Here is a 14,480-nt window from a genome sequence, read left to right as displayed (position 1 = left end):
CTGCCGGCAAGGCGCCCGCCGACACCTGCGGCAGCAGCCGTGGGGCCACGGGTCTCGGCTCTATGAGTTATTTTCCCGTCTGAGGCCTTTGACTGGGACCAGATTTCAGGCAAGGCTGTTCAAATACAGCCCTCCCTTTGAAGAGGTTTATGAGTGGAGCGTTACAGGAGATATTCCAAAGGGAAAAACAATGAAAGGTGAGAGAAAAGGGAGCTGAATAAAAATACTCCGCATACCAAATCCTTCCAGCGCAGTTTGCCACCTACTTAAAAAGGCACAATTTTAAAATACACATTGGGTGTAAAAGCCAAAAACCTGGAGGAGACATAGGGAGGGGCGAGTCCAGCTCTGTTAATTCCAATACCAGATGAGGATGTATTTTCATATGGTTGTAGAAAGAGTGAGACACATGAAAGAGACTGCTTTGCTCCTTTTCTTTCAGGGTTACATACTATGTGGCAGATGTGTCAGTCTTTTAAAGCCCCTGCAAGTTTACCCATAAATGTCTAACATTTATGCAACACCTGTTTTTCTCCCAAAATGTCACAGGACATTTTACAAGCTTTAGATTTATCATCTTTTCACCGTTGCAGCCATTGCTGAGGTGACACATGGTTCACATTTAACAGAACATAGCAACTCCGCACATTATTTTAGGAAAGAGCTGAAGATTAACATTGCATCATGTGAAGATTCAGGAGTTAACAGTCAAGTAAGAGCTGGCTTCAGATCTTTAACGTCCGCAAACTGTCAAGACTTAAGTTTCACTGCAATCCCACTACCCTCCCAAAAACTTTCAGTTGCACACAATGCTGTGAACTAGGCTGCGTGAAAGCAAAATTGTTCAACCCATATTCACTTTAATTCTGAGCCCTCTTACTTAACGTGAGATTTTGCACGCTCCTGTTTTGTTGCCCTGAAAATGCACAAGAGACTTCCATGCAGCATTTGCTTAGGGCACGTTTTCCCTTTGCATTTTAGTGTTAGCGGCAAATGACCTTGTGCATTTCTGCAGCGAGAGGGGAACAGAGCGGTGTGACTTATCTGACCAACTGCCGACTAATCAGCGCTGCTGCTTAGATAGGAAATAATGAGTATTTGCCCTGCACTATGCACAATCAGGCTAGAGAGCTTAAAAGAAATCATTAAAGACCTCTTTTGAATGCTACAAACGGCAACAAATAAATTCAGTCATATTCTGGGCATAAATTTGAGGCAACTGCAGTCAGCAAGCAGGAAAAAGAGACATTCATCAGCTTAATTATTTGTTGTGTGCTAATTGATCAGCATCCCTCTGCAGTGGGCAAGAAGCCAGGGCTGGCGCAGGGACGAGTGCCACCCAAGGAAGCAGGGACGCGCGTCCCGGGGAGGTGGGCTGCATGGGGAGCAGGGGCAGGCGGCACTGTTTGCAGTTGGGGCAGAGGACGGGGCTGCACTGCTCGCAGCTTGCCCTGTGCATGACCCAGGAGCAGCTTTGAGAGACAGGAAGGCCATTGCCGGCCAACCTCCAAGGGAGAGAAAGCTTCTGTTGTGTATCTGGAGGGGATAAAGTCTTCCATGAAGGACAAAGCAAAATCCCATCTCCTTTTAATCTTCCTACCCTCCTGACCCAGCACAGGTTGCCAGCTCCTTCCGCCTGGCTGCTCTAGGAAGCTGCTTCTTGCTTTGTAGCCTGCCGCAGATAAAAGAAGATACTATTTTTTAAAACATTAAATACGTGACACCACTAAAGTGAGAAAAATAAATAACCTGGGCATAACTGGCTGTCTCTGGGCTGACGGCCGCCTGCCAGGAACTCCTGGGGCATGCGGTGTTGCAGGGAGAGAGGTTATGGCTATTTCTTTCTGATTCGTTTCAGGAAATCTTCTTTCTAGTCTTTCTTTCTGTTCTCCTTCTTTTCTTTTCTCTTCCACTTCCCTTTTACAAGTTTCCCCTGGACAAGGCTGTCTAGAAAGGCCTTGCAGAAATCAGAAACGTCTCTCTTTAGGCTCTGCTTACGTACTTTGTTCCAGACTCGGATCCCAGATTTGCTTAGTTGAAGATCCTGCAGCCTGGTCCCTGCAAATTTAAATAGAATTTGCCTTTTTAAAATTCCCCCAACTTAAACCATTTGAAAGGGCAGCCTTTCATCTGTCTTTCCTCTCTGCCTTTCCTTTTCATCGCATAAGGAGTAAACGTACTGCTCCCGTGAGAAAAACCTGTCTCATTCAGTTATCGCTCGGGTTTTCCCTCAACGGCTTTGCCCCATAGCACTTAGAAAAGAAAAAGAAAAATTGTCCTGGCAAAAATTCCCATCTCAAATGCCGCCCCTTCAGCCTCTTGACATTTCTGTCCAACACCTTGGAGAGGAAAACCAGCAAGTGCCTCAGCGGAAAACAAATGAGGACTTGCAGTAGATAGAGGACCGTGTGGGATTCATCCAAAGCTTTGCTTATCTGAAAGATAGGCAAGTTATCAAAACCTCTTCAGAGACTTTATGGCCGAGAATTCAAGGCCTAAAGAAAGGAGCTTTGAACTGAGGGGCTGCTGCTGGCTCCAGCAGGGATTTCCAAAGACTGTCCCTGCCTCCCTGGAAAGGGGGGCTCTGCTGCACGCCTACCCCTAAGAAAACAGAAAGAACCACTTCTCGGTATTTTGGAGAAATAAGCACCTTCTCCTAGCTCTCTAACTGCAACACAGACCTGTCTTGGGGAATCTCAGGTCTCGCTCCACGGGCAGAACACGGTTTTGAGGCAGTTCGTGCAATTAGCAGCCTAAGTGACCACCCCGGCTGAGGAAATTCTGCTTATCCAGAAGAATGGATGTTCCTGCCACGATGCTGCTCCCAACAACTTGAATGTCCCCAGCTGGGTGTGTTTGTCAGCTCTATAATTAGCTGGTGAGATACAATGAATGGTGGGTGAGCACGAAGGAAGGAAGGATACAATGCGGAGTGTTGCTTCATGCCTCTGGAAGCGGCTGAGCGCTGCTGCGTGCTCCAAGCACGCTGGTTCACCCAGGCGTGTGGGTGACCTCACTTACCCATGAGCTGTTGGTCGCAGCCTCAGTGGCTAGCTGTTTGCCATGTGAGGAGCGTTTTCAGTCATGGTTGGTTGGGATGGGAGCTTATTTTGGGGCTCAGAGCTTGGTTTCATAATCGTTCAGGGAGGCTTTCCAGGCGGCGATAAATTAAAAGCAGTGATGGTAGTAGCACATGTTGCCTATCCTGAGAGAACGTTCTTGGCTTCAAGGGACATGGGGCTTCCCACAACATACAGCGTTCCCAGGGGACCTGCTAGTGGAGGGTGTTTGCTTTGCTATCTGACCTCACTTCATTAGCAAGTGTTACAAAAACCAGCGAACAAACCTTCCCTGCTCCACCGCCAGCTATTTGGCCTCTGGGTGGTCTGGCTCCTATTAAATCTTTGGTGATTATTTAGACTAATTACATTCATGTTTGCACAATCAGTAGCACGAGGGTAGGAAGCGCAGCTGATTGCTGAGCAACTGAGCTCCGTGTGGTTTGGCAAACGGGCTCCCTCACTCCTCTCCGCGGGCAGGGGGGGATGCGGGGATCGGTGCGGGCAGGGCTTTCCCGGGGATCCCTGTTGGCTTTGGGCCATCCTGCTTCCACCGGTTCTGGTGAGGCTGCTCCCGATTTATACCCGATGGAGGGAGAGGAGCATCTGCTGAGTTCAGCTGAGCTGCGTCTTGTTACACCATGGTTGCTGGCTTCAATGGGGGAAAGCCCAGTGTATGGCCGGGCAGTTAACAAAAATTCAAGCCTTTAAAACTGTATGCGCTGCACGGAGAGGAGGTTTCCTGTGAGCTTCATCTTTGCCTTTCCCAGGCCCTCTGGAGCGGTGCCCTAGGTGTGAACCTGCATACCAGCCCCCGGAGTTACAAGGGGGCTCACTCTTGGTCTGTTATCTCAAAACAGCCCTGGTGACCTAAATGCTGAAAACCACTGAGAAGACCCTTACAAGACGCATTTTTGTCCCACAAGGGCCTTGTCAGGGAACAAAATACTCCCCGGCTTTTGAGCTGCGAGGGTCTCGGGAGGCGCGGGGCTGCGACACTCAGCACGGCCTGCCACGCTTATCTCGACAGGCCGCATTCGCCCGCAGAGGCTCTGTCTGCAGCAGGGCCTTCATATTTCCAGTTAGGCTTGTCTGGGAGATTTCGCAAACACTTCAGGGCTGAAATCTAACAACAGGCTGTTTCCCAACACTTTGCAGCCCTCCTCCCCTGCTTCCCCCCCGAGCCCTTCCCCGGGCCTGATTCTGCCTGCCCTGGTGCTGCTGTGAACCAGCCCCAAGTGCGCTGGATGGGAGGTACAGCCAGGTCAACCTGATAGGAGCCTGTGTGAGGAATGAGCTCTGACCCTTTGCGGAACTGTTTCCCATCCCTCCCTGTACCTGTCTGGCATTTCTCCTGTCAACATTCCCAGCAGTTCCCTATAGACTGGCCTTTCTCAGCAGGGATCTGTCTTGGGATGTCACCAGCCTCTTTAGATAGGTGCCGTGTAGTGAGGATTTGTGGCCTCTCACTCATTTGATGACCTGGATCCCAGTTCTGCACTGGTCTGTTGTATCGTTGTCTTTGTTCCCACAGTCGGGAGCATGGCATCAAGGACAAATGCCGCCGTGTTTCCAAGAGGGAGCTTGAGTTTTACCCAAGGTCTCATTGCCTAGCGTGGGAGAGGATGCTTAGGGCTCCCGTACCTTTGTGGAGGATGGAAGTATGGGTTCATACGCTGCGCAGCATGGGTGGTGAGTTGGTCGAGGTAGAGGTGTCTCAGATCTTCTGTGCGTTACACCCCAGATGTCCATGCTAGCCTCTTGCCTAGCCCATAAGCCTACGCCTGCTGCAATTTCTCCTTCAGGTTCAGAGCATGGTGTGTCATGCAGCGCACGCTCCTGGGGTGACAGACGTGATTTAGGCTGTGTCTGTTTTCTCTTGAAGATAGGTAGTCTCTGGTCCGGTGCGGTTCAGGTGTGACTCACATTCCCCTGAGTGCTGTCGATCCACACCGTGGGTCTGTTCTGGATCTTCTCCAGGAGATGTGTGTGTGTAGGGGGTGCGTGTAGGCATGTAGAACTGTGTTCTTTAGTTGTGCCTTTTTCAACCTATTTTAGTTAGCGTCAGGAGACAATATCCTGCACTCCTTCATCAAATGACCGAGCCAGGCCCTAAGCTTGATTTTTAGCTTTTCCTCCCTGCCCTCCTAGATATTAGCCAGGTTTTCTACAAGGGGAGATAGATGTAGGGTGAATGCAGGACTTGGCAGGTGGAAGGAAGAAGAACTGATTCTTTAATACTGGCTTTACAATGGGTATATCTGGAAATTGCAATGCAGGTCGTATATTCTGTTAATGAGTTGGGCTTTCACAGAACTATTTAAAAAGAAAAGAAGCAGTTAATCTTGGAGTATGTATATGTGGGCTCCACACCTAAATGGGCTATCATTCAGAAAAAGGTTCAGCATTTATTATTTCTACCACAACCGGCAGCTTTATTCATGGCTCTGTATTCCAAAGAGCTATCACTGTACGAGCCCAAGGCAAAAGACAGTCCTTTTTCTAAGGGGTTTTACCATTTCTCTGAGTTGGGTACTTGTGACAATCCTAGTAGCTGCTATGTGTGGGTTTGATTCCCTAAATATGGAAATCAGGTCCTTGGGGAACTCAAATGTGTATTTGTTGTAGATGATGTTTAAAGTGGAAACCCTGTATTACCACGAAGTGTTTGGAGAATTTTGTCTTGTCTAACATGACTGTGGATGTGCTCATTACCCATAGAAATCTCTGCCTTTTCACATAATAGAAAACTGATCTCTGGAGCTCACTGCCATAAGACAAAACAATTCATCTGTCTGGACAATAGCACTGTAAAAATCAAATTGCATAAAAAAACTCTGTAAGGGACATAAAGTGAATAAGGCTAATCTGATCAGGAAGAAACCCTCTTACATTCAGTCTACCTACTGCTGTGACTGCTGCTGAGCCATGAAACTGTCTGCTCTTGGGGCCACGGCTCTGCCCCAGAGAGAAAGCTGCTGCACTTCTGTCCATGACCGCTGTTAGGAGACTGGAGGGTTTCTAGAGAACAACACATGGCAAGACATTTCTTCTCTAGTGGCTCCTTCTCCCCAGAAATTGTCTGCAATGTAGTAGCGATCTAGTCTCTTATGTGCACCTCTTGTTCAGGTTGCTCCAGTGCTTAGCACGCACTTACAGGGACCTGTAAAAAAGCAAAGGGGAAAACGAGGGACTCAGGAGGAGAAACAGGAGGAGAGGGAACGAAGAAGGTAGATCACTTCAACACAACATCAAACTCATGCCAGTTTGGGTTTCTAAGGCCACTGTTTCAGCACAGCCCACAGAGTAGGTTAGGGGAACGTGAGCTGGTAGTTTGGAGACACAGTCGTGCAGAGCTTTCACTCTTGGCTCTGATGTTCCCACAAGTGAAATGGTAGCATTTATGGGTTCTCTGTGCCTGCAACACGTTTTACTGTCCCACTGATGCATGGACAGCAGCAGAGACAAAGTGCAGTAGGTTGTAACGGCTAATTTCAGCCACTTTACTGAAATGCCCGAGTTGGGTGTGTGGTTGTCCTGTGTTCAATGCAAAATGTGTACCCACCTTCTCTGTGAGCCTGTCTCTTTCCTTTGAATGCAGGGGCCGCTTAATCGCCTTTGTTAGACTGTTACAGACAAACGCAGTGAATCCAGGCCAGGGAGAGGAAAAAGCTTGATCAAGACAAATGAAAGAATCAGGTTCCCAGGTCTTGCCTCCAACCAGTAGCTTCGTTGTACAACAGGGAGGATTTTTTAAGTCAAAATCGTTGCCAAATCCAGGCTGAACTGAATGATTCAGGATAAAAAATAAAAATAGGGGAAAACTCCAGACATATTTAAATGTTTTGTTTGAGCATTTTCTAAGTGAAATAAGTTTTTATTTCAAGACATAACTTCTGCTCTGAAATAATCTTTTTTATTTGTATGTTTTGGAGGGAAAGGTCAAACCTGAACTGTAGCAGATAATCTAAACCAAAATGCTTCATTCTACATTGAACAAAAAAAGTCAATTTTTTTTTTCATGTATCTTTTCTTTTTTCCTTTCCAGTATTTTAATTCAGTCATTAAACAATCCATCCTCAGCCTCCTCCCCAAACCCCATTGTTTGCAGACGTCTCTGTTTTCCTATCTAAGAATATTCATAACACTTGATATGAGACAGTCCTGCTCTGGCTGGCTTCTGTTGGATCAAGTGACCCTTAAGCTCCTATTGTTTTCTGCAGTTTATAAACTTCTTTAGTTTCCAATTATTTGAAATCATTTGCTTTTAACTTTTTGGACTGTCTCTTCTCTTTGCAACCTCCACATTTGCACAATTGTAGATTCAGATTATTCACTGGTTGGTTATTTAGCTCATAAGTCATCAAGGCCACGGCTTGATGAAGGGTCATCACCCTGTTCTACCTTGAGGGTCAGTTCTTCTGGGAATGAAGTCAAAAGCAAGGGGAGGAGGCTCTCTAAACCCTGATTTGGTGATGAGCGTTGGCTATTTAATGTCTCTGTCAGCATGTCCCTGCCTTAGGCTCCCCAGTTGTGAAATAAAGATCCACACCTCTCCATCCCGTTCTTGTGTGCGTCGGGAGAAAGGCATGCTAGAGATGGACGTGCAGGGACACGTATGGAAGGTCTAGGTGGAAATGACAGCTATGTGTTCACGCACAGTGCTTGGTCCACATTCCTAGATGTGCTGTTGATGATACATAGGGAACAGGCAGACCCAGGCTTCATAGCCTGAAGAAAAGAGAGAGCAAACATGTGGCAGCAAAGCCAAGGGAAGCAGACGGAACGCGCGCGTGTAGCCCTCACCGGGAACGTTTGAACAGGTTGTGGCACTGTCTTGGAAGGAGTGTAAAGGAGGGGAATGAGGTCATTTGCTCAGTCTGTGCAGGTGGGAGAAATTCTTGGGAATTCATTTCAGGGCAAGCGAGACACTGTTCCACCGCCACCCCCTTTTCTTTATGTAAATACCATGATTCAATAGGCCAAAATCAACTTCCGCTAGCCAGGCACTGCAGGCTATTGTTTCAGCTCCTTCCCACGCTTCTCCAGAGAGATCATGGAAAGATGACAGATGATGTACGTGGCAGTCTCTTACTTGCATTCCTTTCCTGTTCCTCAGTGCCCGTTAGCTGCATCTCTTGACCTTAAACACAACAGGTATTTAGAGAAGTCTCTCTATTGGATTACAGCTTCACTGATCTGCTAGGTACTATTTGGTTCAGCTCCTGCCCTGAGGAATTGAAACCAAGAGCATTCATAATTAAGTGCACAAATGGACTTAGGCACGGCAGCAGCACCCAAGCCATAGGGCCCTACTGCAAAGTGGTACCCTACAGAGGGGAGATTATGGCCCAGGAGTAGGGTTCACCAAAACCCCCAAGCTGGAGGTGGAGAGAAGTGCTACAGGAAGACTGGAGTTGGGACCTGCTGGACCCAGTTGTGTTTGGTGATCGTTTGACTTGGTGATGTGAGATGAAGGTTTTGTAACTTTGCTGTCATTTAGTGTTTGTAGCCTTTGGGGTAAGGATAGCTTTTCAGAAGAGGTTGGCAGTGTAATGTGATCCAAGCATCATGGTAAGTACCCCAAAAAGCCCCAGAGTTGCCTGAGAAGTACCTGTCTCCCTAGCCAGCTATGTTCATGTGCCTGATGTGAACTGTTAAAGGAGTATCTGTTGACTAGTAACTGCATGAGTTGAACGGGTTCTTCTTTACACTTTTCACAGCCTCTCTTATGGACAGGTAGCTCACCTGAGGCCTCAGTGCACCACCAGCTCAGCACTAAAGTAAATCACTGTAAAAAAAGTAACACAGCTGAAGACTGCAGCTGATCTCTGAAGATACCGCTCCAGAGGTCTCGTTTGTTTTCCAGGGTGCTGTAGGCATGTGCCCTCCTTCATGTCTTTGTGTCTTTGGCTTCCTTCCCCAGGTTACTCCCTTCCCTATGTCCTGTGACCTACAAGGAGAGTGTGCTTGCCGGGACCCCAACGCCCAAGAGCACAATCAGAAAGACCTCCGCGGCTTCAGTCTTGGATAATGCCAAGCAACGTGGAATGGAGGACCACACTGCTCAAGGCAGGCTAGGAGAGACACCACATCCCTTTTGGTATCGTTTTTAACATTTAGCTGCTCAACTGGATGGCATTTCTGCACCAGGGACCCTTAGAATTCAACCAGTCTGCCTTTAATTTCTGTCCAAGGAGAACTCAAAGTAGGGGTTTATGTATTAACTATATCTTAAATAGTGATGACAAGAAACAAACAACCAAGAGTCAAGTCGAGAAGACTTTCATGTATCAAAACAGCATGTTATGCCCACCTAATTTGAACAGTTCATATCTAGATTCAAGGCGAGAAACAAGCTATTTATGTACACATATTTATAGAAATAAGTAGAGAAAGAGAGAAAGAGTGAGAGATTATGATCAACGCAAAAACACTTTCCCCTCTCCAGCACTCACAACTCAGACCGTTCATGGAAGAGGCTGTGCTCTTGGAGGACTCCAAGCTGAGCCTTTTCTGATGCTGAATGCCAAGGTATCGCATGCTCGGGGCACTGAGATTGGGGTGGGATCTCCACAAGGCTGTGCCTCTTGGCAAGTGACTTGCCAGACGCCCAGCCAGCTCGAGACGTGGGATGCATCTGCTCCTCACAGGAACGCTACTTCCAGCCAGGGAGCTCAGCAGACTGCAGTGGCCTTTCTGTACAGCTCCTCCTTCTCCCCCTGCCCTCAAAAAGCCAGCAAAAAGCCCCCTTGTAGCCTGCCTGGAAGCTGCAGGGCTGCTGGGACGTTTCTGTGTGGTGGGCAGGTGGTCCCATGGTGGAGTCAGGGAGTGGGGAGTCTAAGGACTGGCATCGAGGAATGTGGATGATTGCTTCTGAGGAGCAGAGAGGGTAACTCGCCCCCGCACTTGTCATTTGAGCATGTCTGCTGCTGCTACTCCTGCTGCTATGTCCCATACAACTCGTTTCCTTACTGTGTCAGGACAGGGTGAAAACAACCCCATGCAACCAAACAGTCTGCCTTAAAGCTTACCTACCTGCCTTTCAAACCCTCTGGTCTCTTCCTCAGCATTGGGGCAAGAAAACAGGACACCAGCCAGCCAAAGGAATCTGCTTTCTGGTTTCCACCCAGCCAAGTGGTTCTCTAGACCTCCTCCACCCCCCTCTTATGGTGGTATATATCTAACAACCGCTTCATGCTCCTGTTTTCTCAGGAGAAGGGAAGAGGAGAAGGAGGCACGTGCTATGGGGAAAGGACCACAGGAGACAGTATTAGAATTTTGGCCATATTTGTCAGTATTAAGCTGCCAGGCCAGTGGGTTGGACACCTTTGATAGACCAGGAACTTAGCTGCTTGTAATCTTCCAGAAGGAAGGGCATTAGCTGCAGCAGACCTCATACTTCCCTGTTGTATAGCTCCATCCTCCTGTTTCAGCCCAGGGGGGCACGTGTTGTGCCAGACCCCTGGGGACTCATTTCATCATAGGGTTCATCATGTTGAGTCACTGAGGTGCCCAGTGCATCTAGTGCTGCTGCTATAACCCATCCCATGTAAATCCCAGTGCGGCTCGGGCTTGTCTCCTGCTGCTTCAGGTTCCTGCTAGGAAGAGCACACATCCAAAAGAGCGTCCTTCCAAGTGTTAAGTCTGTCTGTTCCTTGGGACTCTCCTGACTTGTACAGTCTACTGGGTGAAGACAGGTTGGAAAGATGTTTTTTCCTACTTCTGCTTGATTGAACATTTAGGCACTGGAGCAACGCAGAAGGGTAAGGGGGGGTCATTTAACTCATGGAGATGGATGTAAAAATGGGTAGGAGAACTAGAAGTGGAAAACTGAGAGAGTTGTAGGTGCAAGGAGCCAGGCTCTTGTCACCCACTGTTGGAGTTGTTTCTGACAGAATAAACCAGAGATGAATCTCAAGAACTAAAATTCAGAGGCCTGGAGGTCATAAGAAGGTGAGGAGCTGTCTGTTGTGAAGCTCCTAGTTATTCCCGGAGAAGGCCTGGCCATGGGAGCTGTGCAGATGGCTCAGCCCCCACCATGCCGGGGGTACAGGAAAGGGAGGTGCAGTGGGATCAGGGCTCCTTCCGTGGAGTTAGGCTGAACGTCCTCCAGTGTAGAGAACACTGGCAAAAATTGGGCCTGGGCAAAACTTCCACTTTTGGCCCTTACCACCTAATTAACAATGGAAGTAAATAATTGTGAAAAGGTTGCTTCCTTCAGGTCCCTTTGTCCTCCCCTTTTGTGTTGGCAGTTTGTTCATGGCCATCCAGCCCATCAGAAGAGCTCACAACCTCAAAAGCCTTTCAGACTGCCAACACATCATGTCCTCAATGCCTGAGGCATCATGGCATGATCTCCCCCCTCCACCCCACCTGGGTTTCGCCCTAGCAGGGAGCCCCAGTTCAGGTCCTGCATACATCCTGATGGCAGCTCAGTTTGCAAAATCCCTTTCTCAGTTATGCAGCTCAGCATGGAGGAGGTTTTCTATTTGCTTTTCCCACCTAGGACATTGCCCAGGAGAGACAGGTCTGTAAAAGCATTATTGCCACTTGCTGCTGTGGGCTCCCAAGAGCTCAGGGCCCACTGAGCTCCTCTGTCTGGGCAGGGCCAGCCTCTGCTCGCCGAGTTGGAGTCCTTCTCAGCTCAAGGGAGACGGTGGCCTCTTGCCAGCACAGCCTCACACCTCAGCTTCACTCCTGCAGTCCGGGGGCGACCCAACTCCCTTTCCCACGGGCAGGCTTTCCATGCTGCTATTTGATTTTTTTTTCCAACTGCTGTGTTGGCACTGTCCATCTTCTTCAACGGGGCTGACAGAACCAGGAGCAGAAGTTCTGCTCTGAGTCATGTTAAATCCAATGGCATTTTTTTCCCCATTGGGAAAAGATTGCATTGGGGCAAAGCTTTGCCCTCTGCGTTTCAGGTGCTGTACCGTGCTCCCAGGGGATGCAGAGAGGGCAGCTGTGGGACACCTGCCCAGCTCCTGTCCCCTGTGGCCCCACCCTGGGGCAAGGCCAGCTGGATGGCCTTGCAGCATCTACCACTGTAAGGGCCTTGAATGCCCAGTGGAGTCCGTAGGAAAGACCCTCATGACTGTGATGGCCATTGGGTGGTCGGTGAGAGGGACATTACCCACCACCTCAACCCACCAAGCCAGTGGTGTAGGACAACGTCAAACAAGAAGCTTGGGGGAACAGGAGAGGATGCCCATGCTGATGAAATTTAGCTGCTCGTAAAGTCCAGGTCACATTAGTGCCAAGATCTTCTCTGTCACAGATAGTGAGCCAAGGCTGCAGCCTACCTGGGGCCACCAGCCAGCCTCCTGGCTATGGGTGGTGTCCATGACCAGTGGGAGGGAAAGCTGGAGCAGAAAGCAGTGAATGGTGCGTGGTGGGGTGGGAAACTCCTATCAGCTGCTACCCCTCTCCCTCCCCACCCTCTCGCAGACGGGCTGAGCTGGTGTCCTCCTGCTTTTCTTGCATCTTCCGCTGTCCCCCCCAGGCTGAGAAAGGAGGATGGCACCAGAGGACTCTTGGAGTCGGGTTCCAGCTACCTCCCTTCCGGTTTCGGTTTCACTTGGTTGTAACTGTCGGTTTGTTCTAGGTTTTACCTGTGTTTAAGAAAAAAAAAAGGAAAAAAAAAAAAAAAAGAGAGAAAAAAAGAAAACCCAATAGCCAACAAAAGTTTCTTGCTGCAACTGATTTAAGTGGGGGGAAAAAAAAACAAGAAGTGAGGCTTTACAGAGAGGAAGAAAAGAAAAAAATAAAAACCCACAAAAAGAAAACCCGCATAATCCAAATCCAAGAAGAGCAAAGCCTATTTTTGTGTGTTTGAAAGGAAAACACTGATTCTGCCAGCTGAGTAGAGAGCTAGATACTTAAGTGTAGATTTCCCTAGAAGTACCATGAGGTTTTATAACATTGTCTGGTTTTGTTTTCCTTGTGCTTTGTGATAAGTCCAGGAACTAAGGCTAAGGTATTTTTTCCCCTGGTATATTGTTGGTGGGGGGTGGGTGGGGGTGGGCGGAGTTTATTATTATTTTTTTCCAGATTATTTTTTTAAGTGTGTATTTTGTGCTTATTTTTACATTATCCAACTGTACATACGCATTTAACCAGTATTTCACTGTGCTCTAATTACTGCACTCAGAAGCACTGCACAGTCTGAATCCCGAAGAGCTGCGAGAGACTGGGAGTGTGGGGGGGGGAAGGAGAAAGCTGCTACGTGAGCAGACAGGTGATTCCCGTGAGCGGGAAGCGGGGTGCCAACCATCCCCTTCCCATGCTCCAGCCCGTCGTTTCCATTCGAGGCCAAGCTAGAAGACAGGAGGGGATGGGATTAAGTCAGCTGAGGCTGGGATGCTCAAAGGGGTTTCAGAGCTGGCGATTTGTCCTTTGAACTTTTTTGGATGCCGTGGAAATTCCCGGCCTTTCGGCAGCGTCTTGCCCTCCCTGGATGCCCCGGTGCGAGTTAATGGGCATGTTCGTATCACTGGGAGAGGATCGTATGCCCGGCTTAGATACGCTCTTGAAATCTTCATGGTTGTGGGCCCCATTTTGGTCTCAGTGGTGCAACTGAGCTGATTTGCTTTGCGTTCCTTCCACATCATCCCATCCTCTGGGGAAAGCCATCTCCCTGCCGGGGACGCGGAAGCGCCCGTGCCTCCAGCTGACCTCGTGTGTTGGGAGCACTGGAACCCTGGGGACAGTCCCCTTTCCACTGGAGGAGCTTGAGCACTGAGTTCAGAGGGAGCATGACCAAGACACCAGCAGGAGCAGGTCCAGGTGGCCCAAGATGTATTTCCTTGGAGCTACGGTCGATTTGGGCCATAGGGGTTTGGTGTTGGGCTGTTCCTGCCACCCGGGGAACCGGTGTTCAAAATCCTGGTTGTTTTAGCAGGAACAAAGTGGGGCTTAACATTTTGTTTCTGTCTTAGTTTGGCAAACTGAATTTTCCCCTTTTCGCCTGATCTACACATCCAAGATTCATTAAGAAGAATAATCGCTTCCTCTGAGGCCAGAAACAAGAGCTTGGGTTGGCTTCAGGTGGGAGATGAGGAGTCTTGGTGCTACTTGTTGGTGGTGTTAGTCCTGTTAGGTCGAGATGCGGAGCTAATGAGTCCAAGTTGTCTTTGGTTCCCATTCTGGTTTGGTTTGGTCTTTTGGTTTTTCATTCGTTTGGTGAGGCCACAATTCAGCCACCAGTTTCCATCTTCTGAGTGCAAAGAACCAGGGCTTTAACAAAACATTTCACCAGCAATTAAAGAGGGAATTGGAACCATTGCGGAGTTTGCATTGTACGGCCTCTGTGATTACTTACCTGTCTGCAGATGATAGGCTGAATTTTGCTCCCATCGAGTCAACAGGGGTTTTTGTTGTTGTTGTTGACTTCACTGGGAGCAGGATTGAGCCATACTATAT

At 48.6% G+C, this 14,480-nt stretch overlaps 1 protein-coding gene across 1 annotated transcript in view; it reads left to right on the top strand.

Moving 5' to 3' along the window:
* Positions 1-9,093, top strand: part of PAPPA (pregnancy-associated plasma protein A, pappalysin 1) — a 177,796-nt gene extending 168,703 nt beyond the window's left edge. Inside the window, exon 22 of the mRNA XM_009586738.1 lies at positions 8,986-9,093. Within this exon, the coding sequence (XP_009585033.1) occupies positions 8,986-9,093 (108 nt within the window). The remainder of the gene's footprint in view (positions 1-8,985) is intronic.
* The last annotated feature ends 5,387 nt before the right edge of the window (positions 9,094-14,480 follow it).

This window comes from Fulmarus glacialis, unplaced genomic scaffold (genome assembly GCF_000690835.1).
Source record: "Fulmarus glacialis isolate BGI_N327 unplaced genomic scaffold, ASM69083v1 scaffold35341, whole genome shotgun sequence".
In the NCBI taxonomy this organism is placed as follows: Eukaryota; Metazoa; Chordata; class Aves; order Procellariiformes; family Procellariidae; genus Fulmarus; species Fulmarus glacialis.
This window is presented reverse-complemented; position numbering and strand designations above follow the sequence as displayed.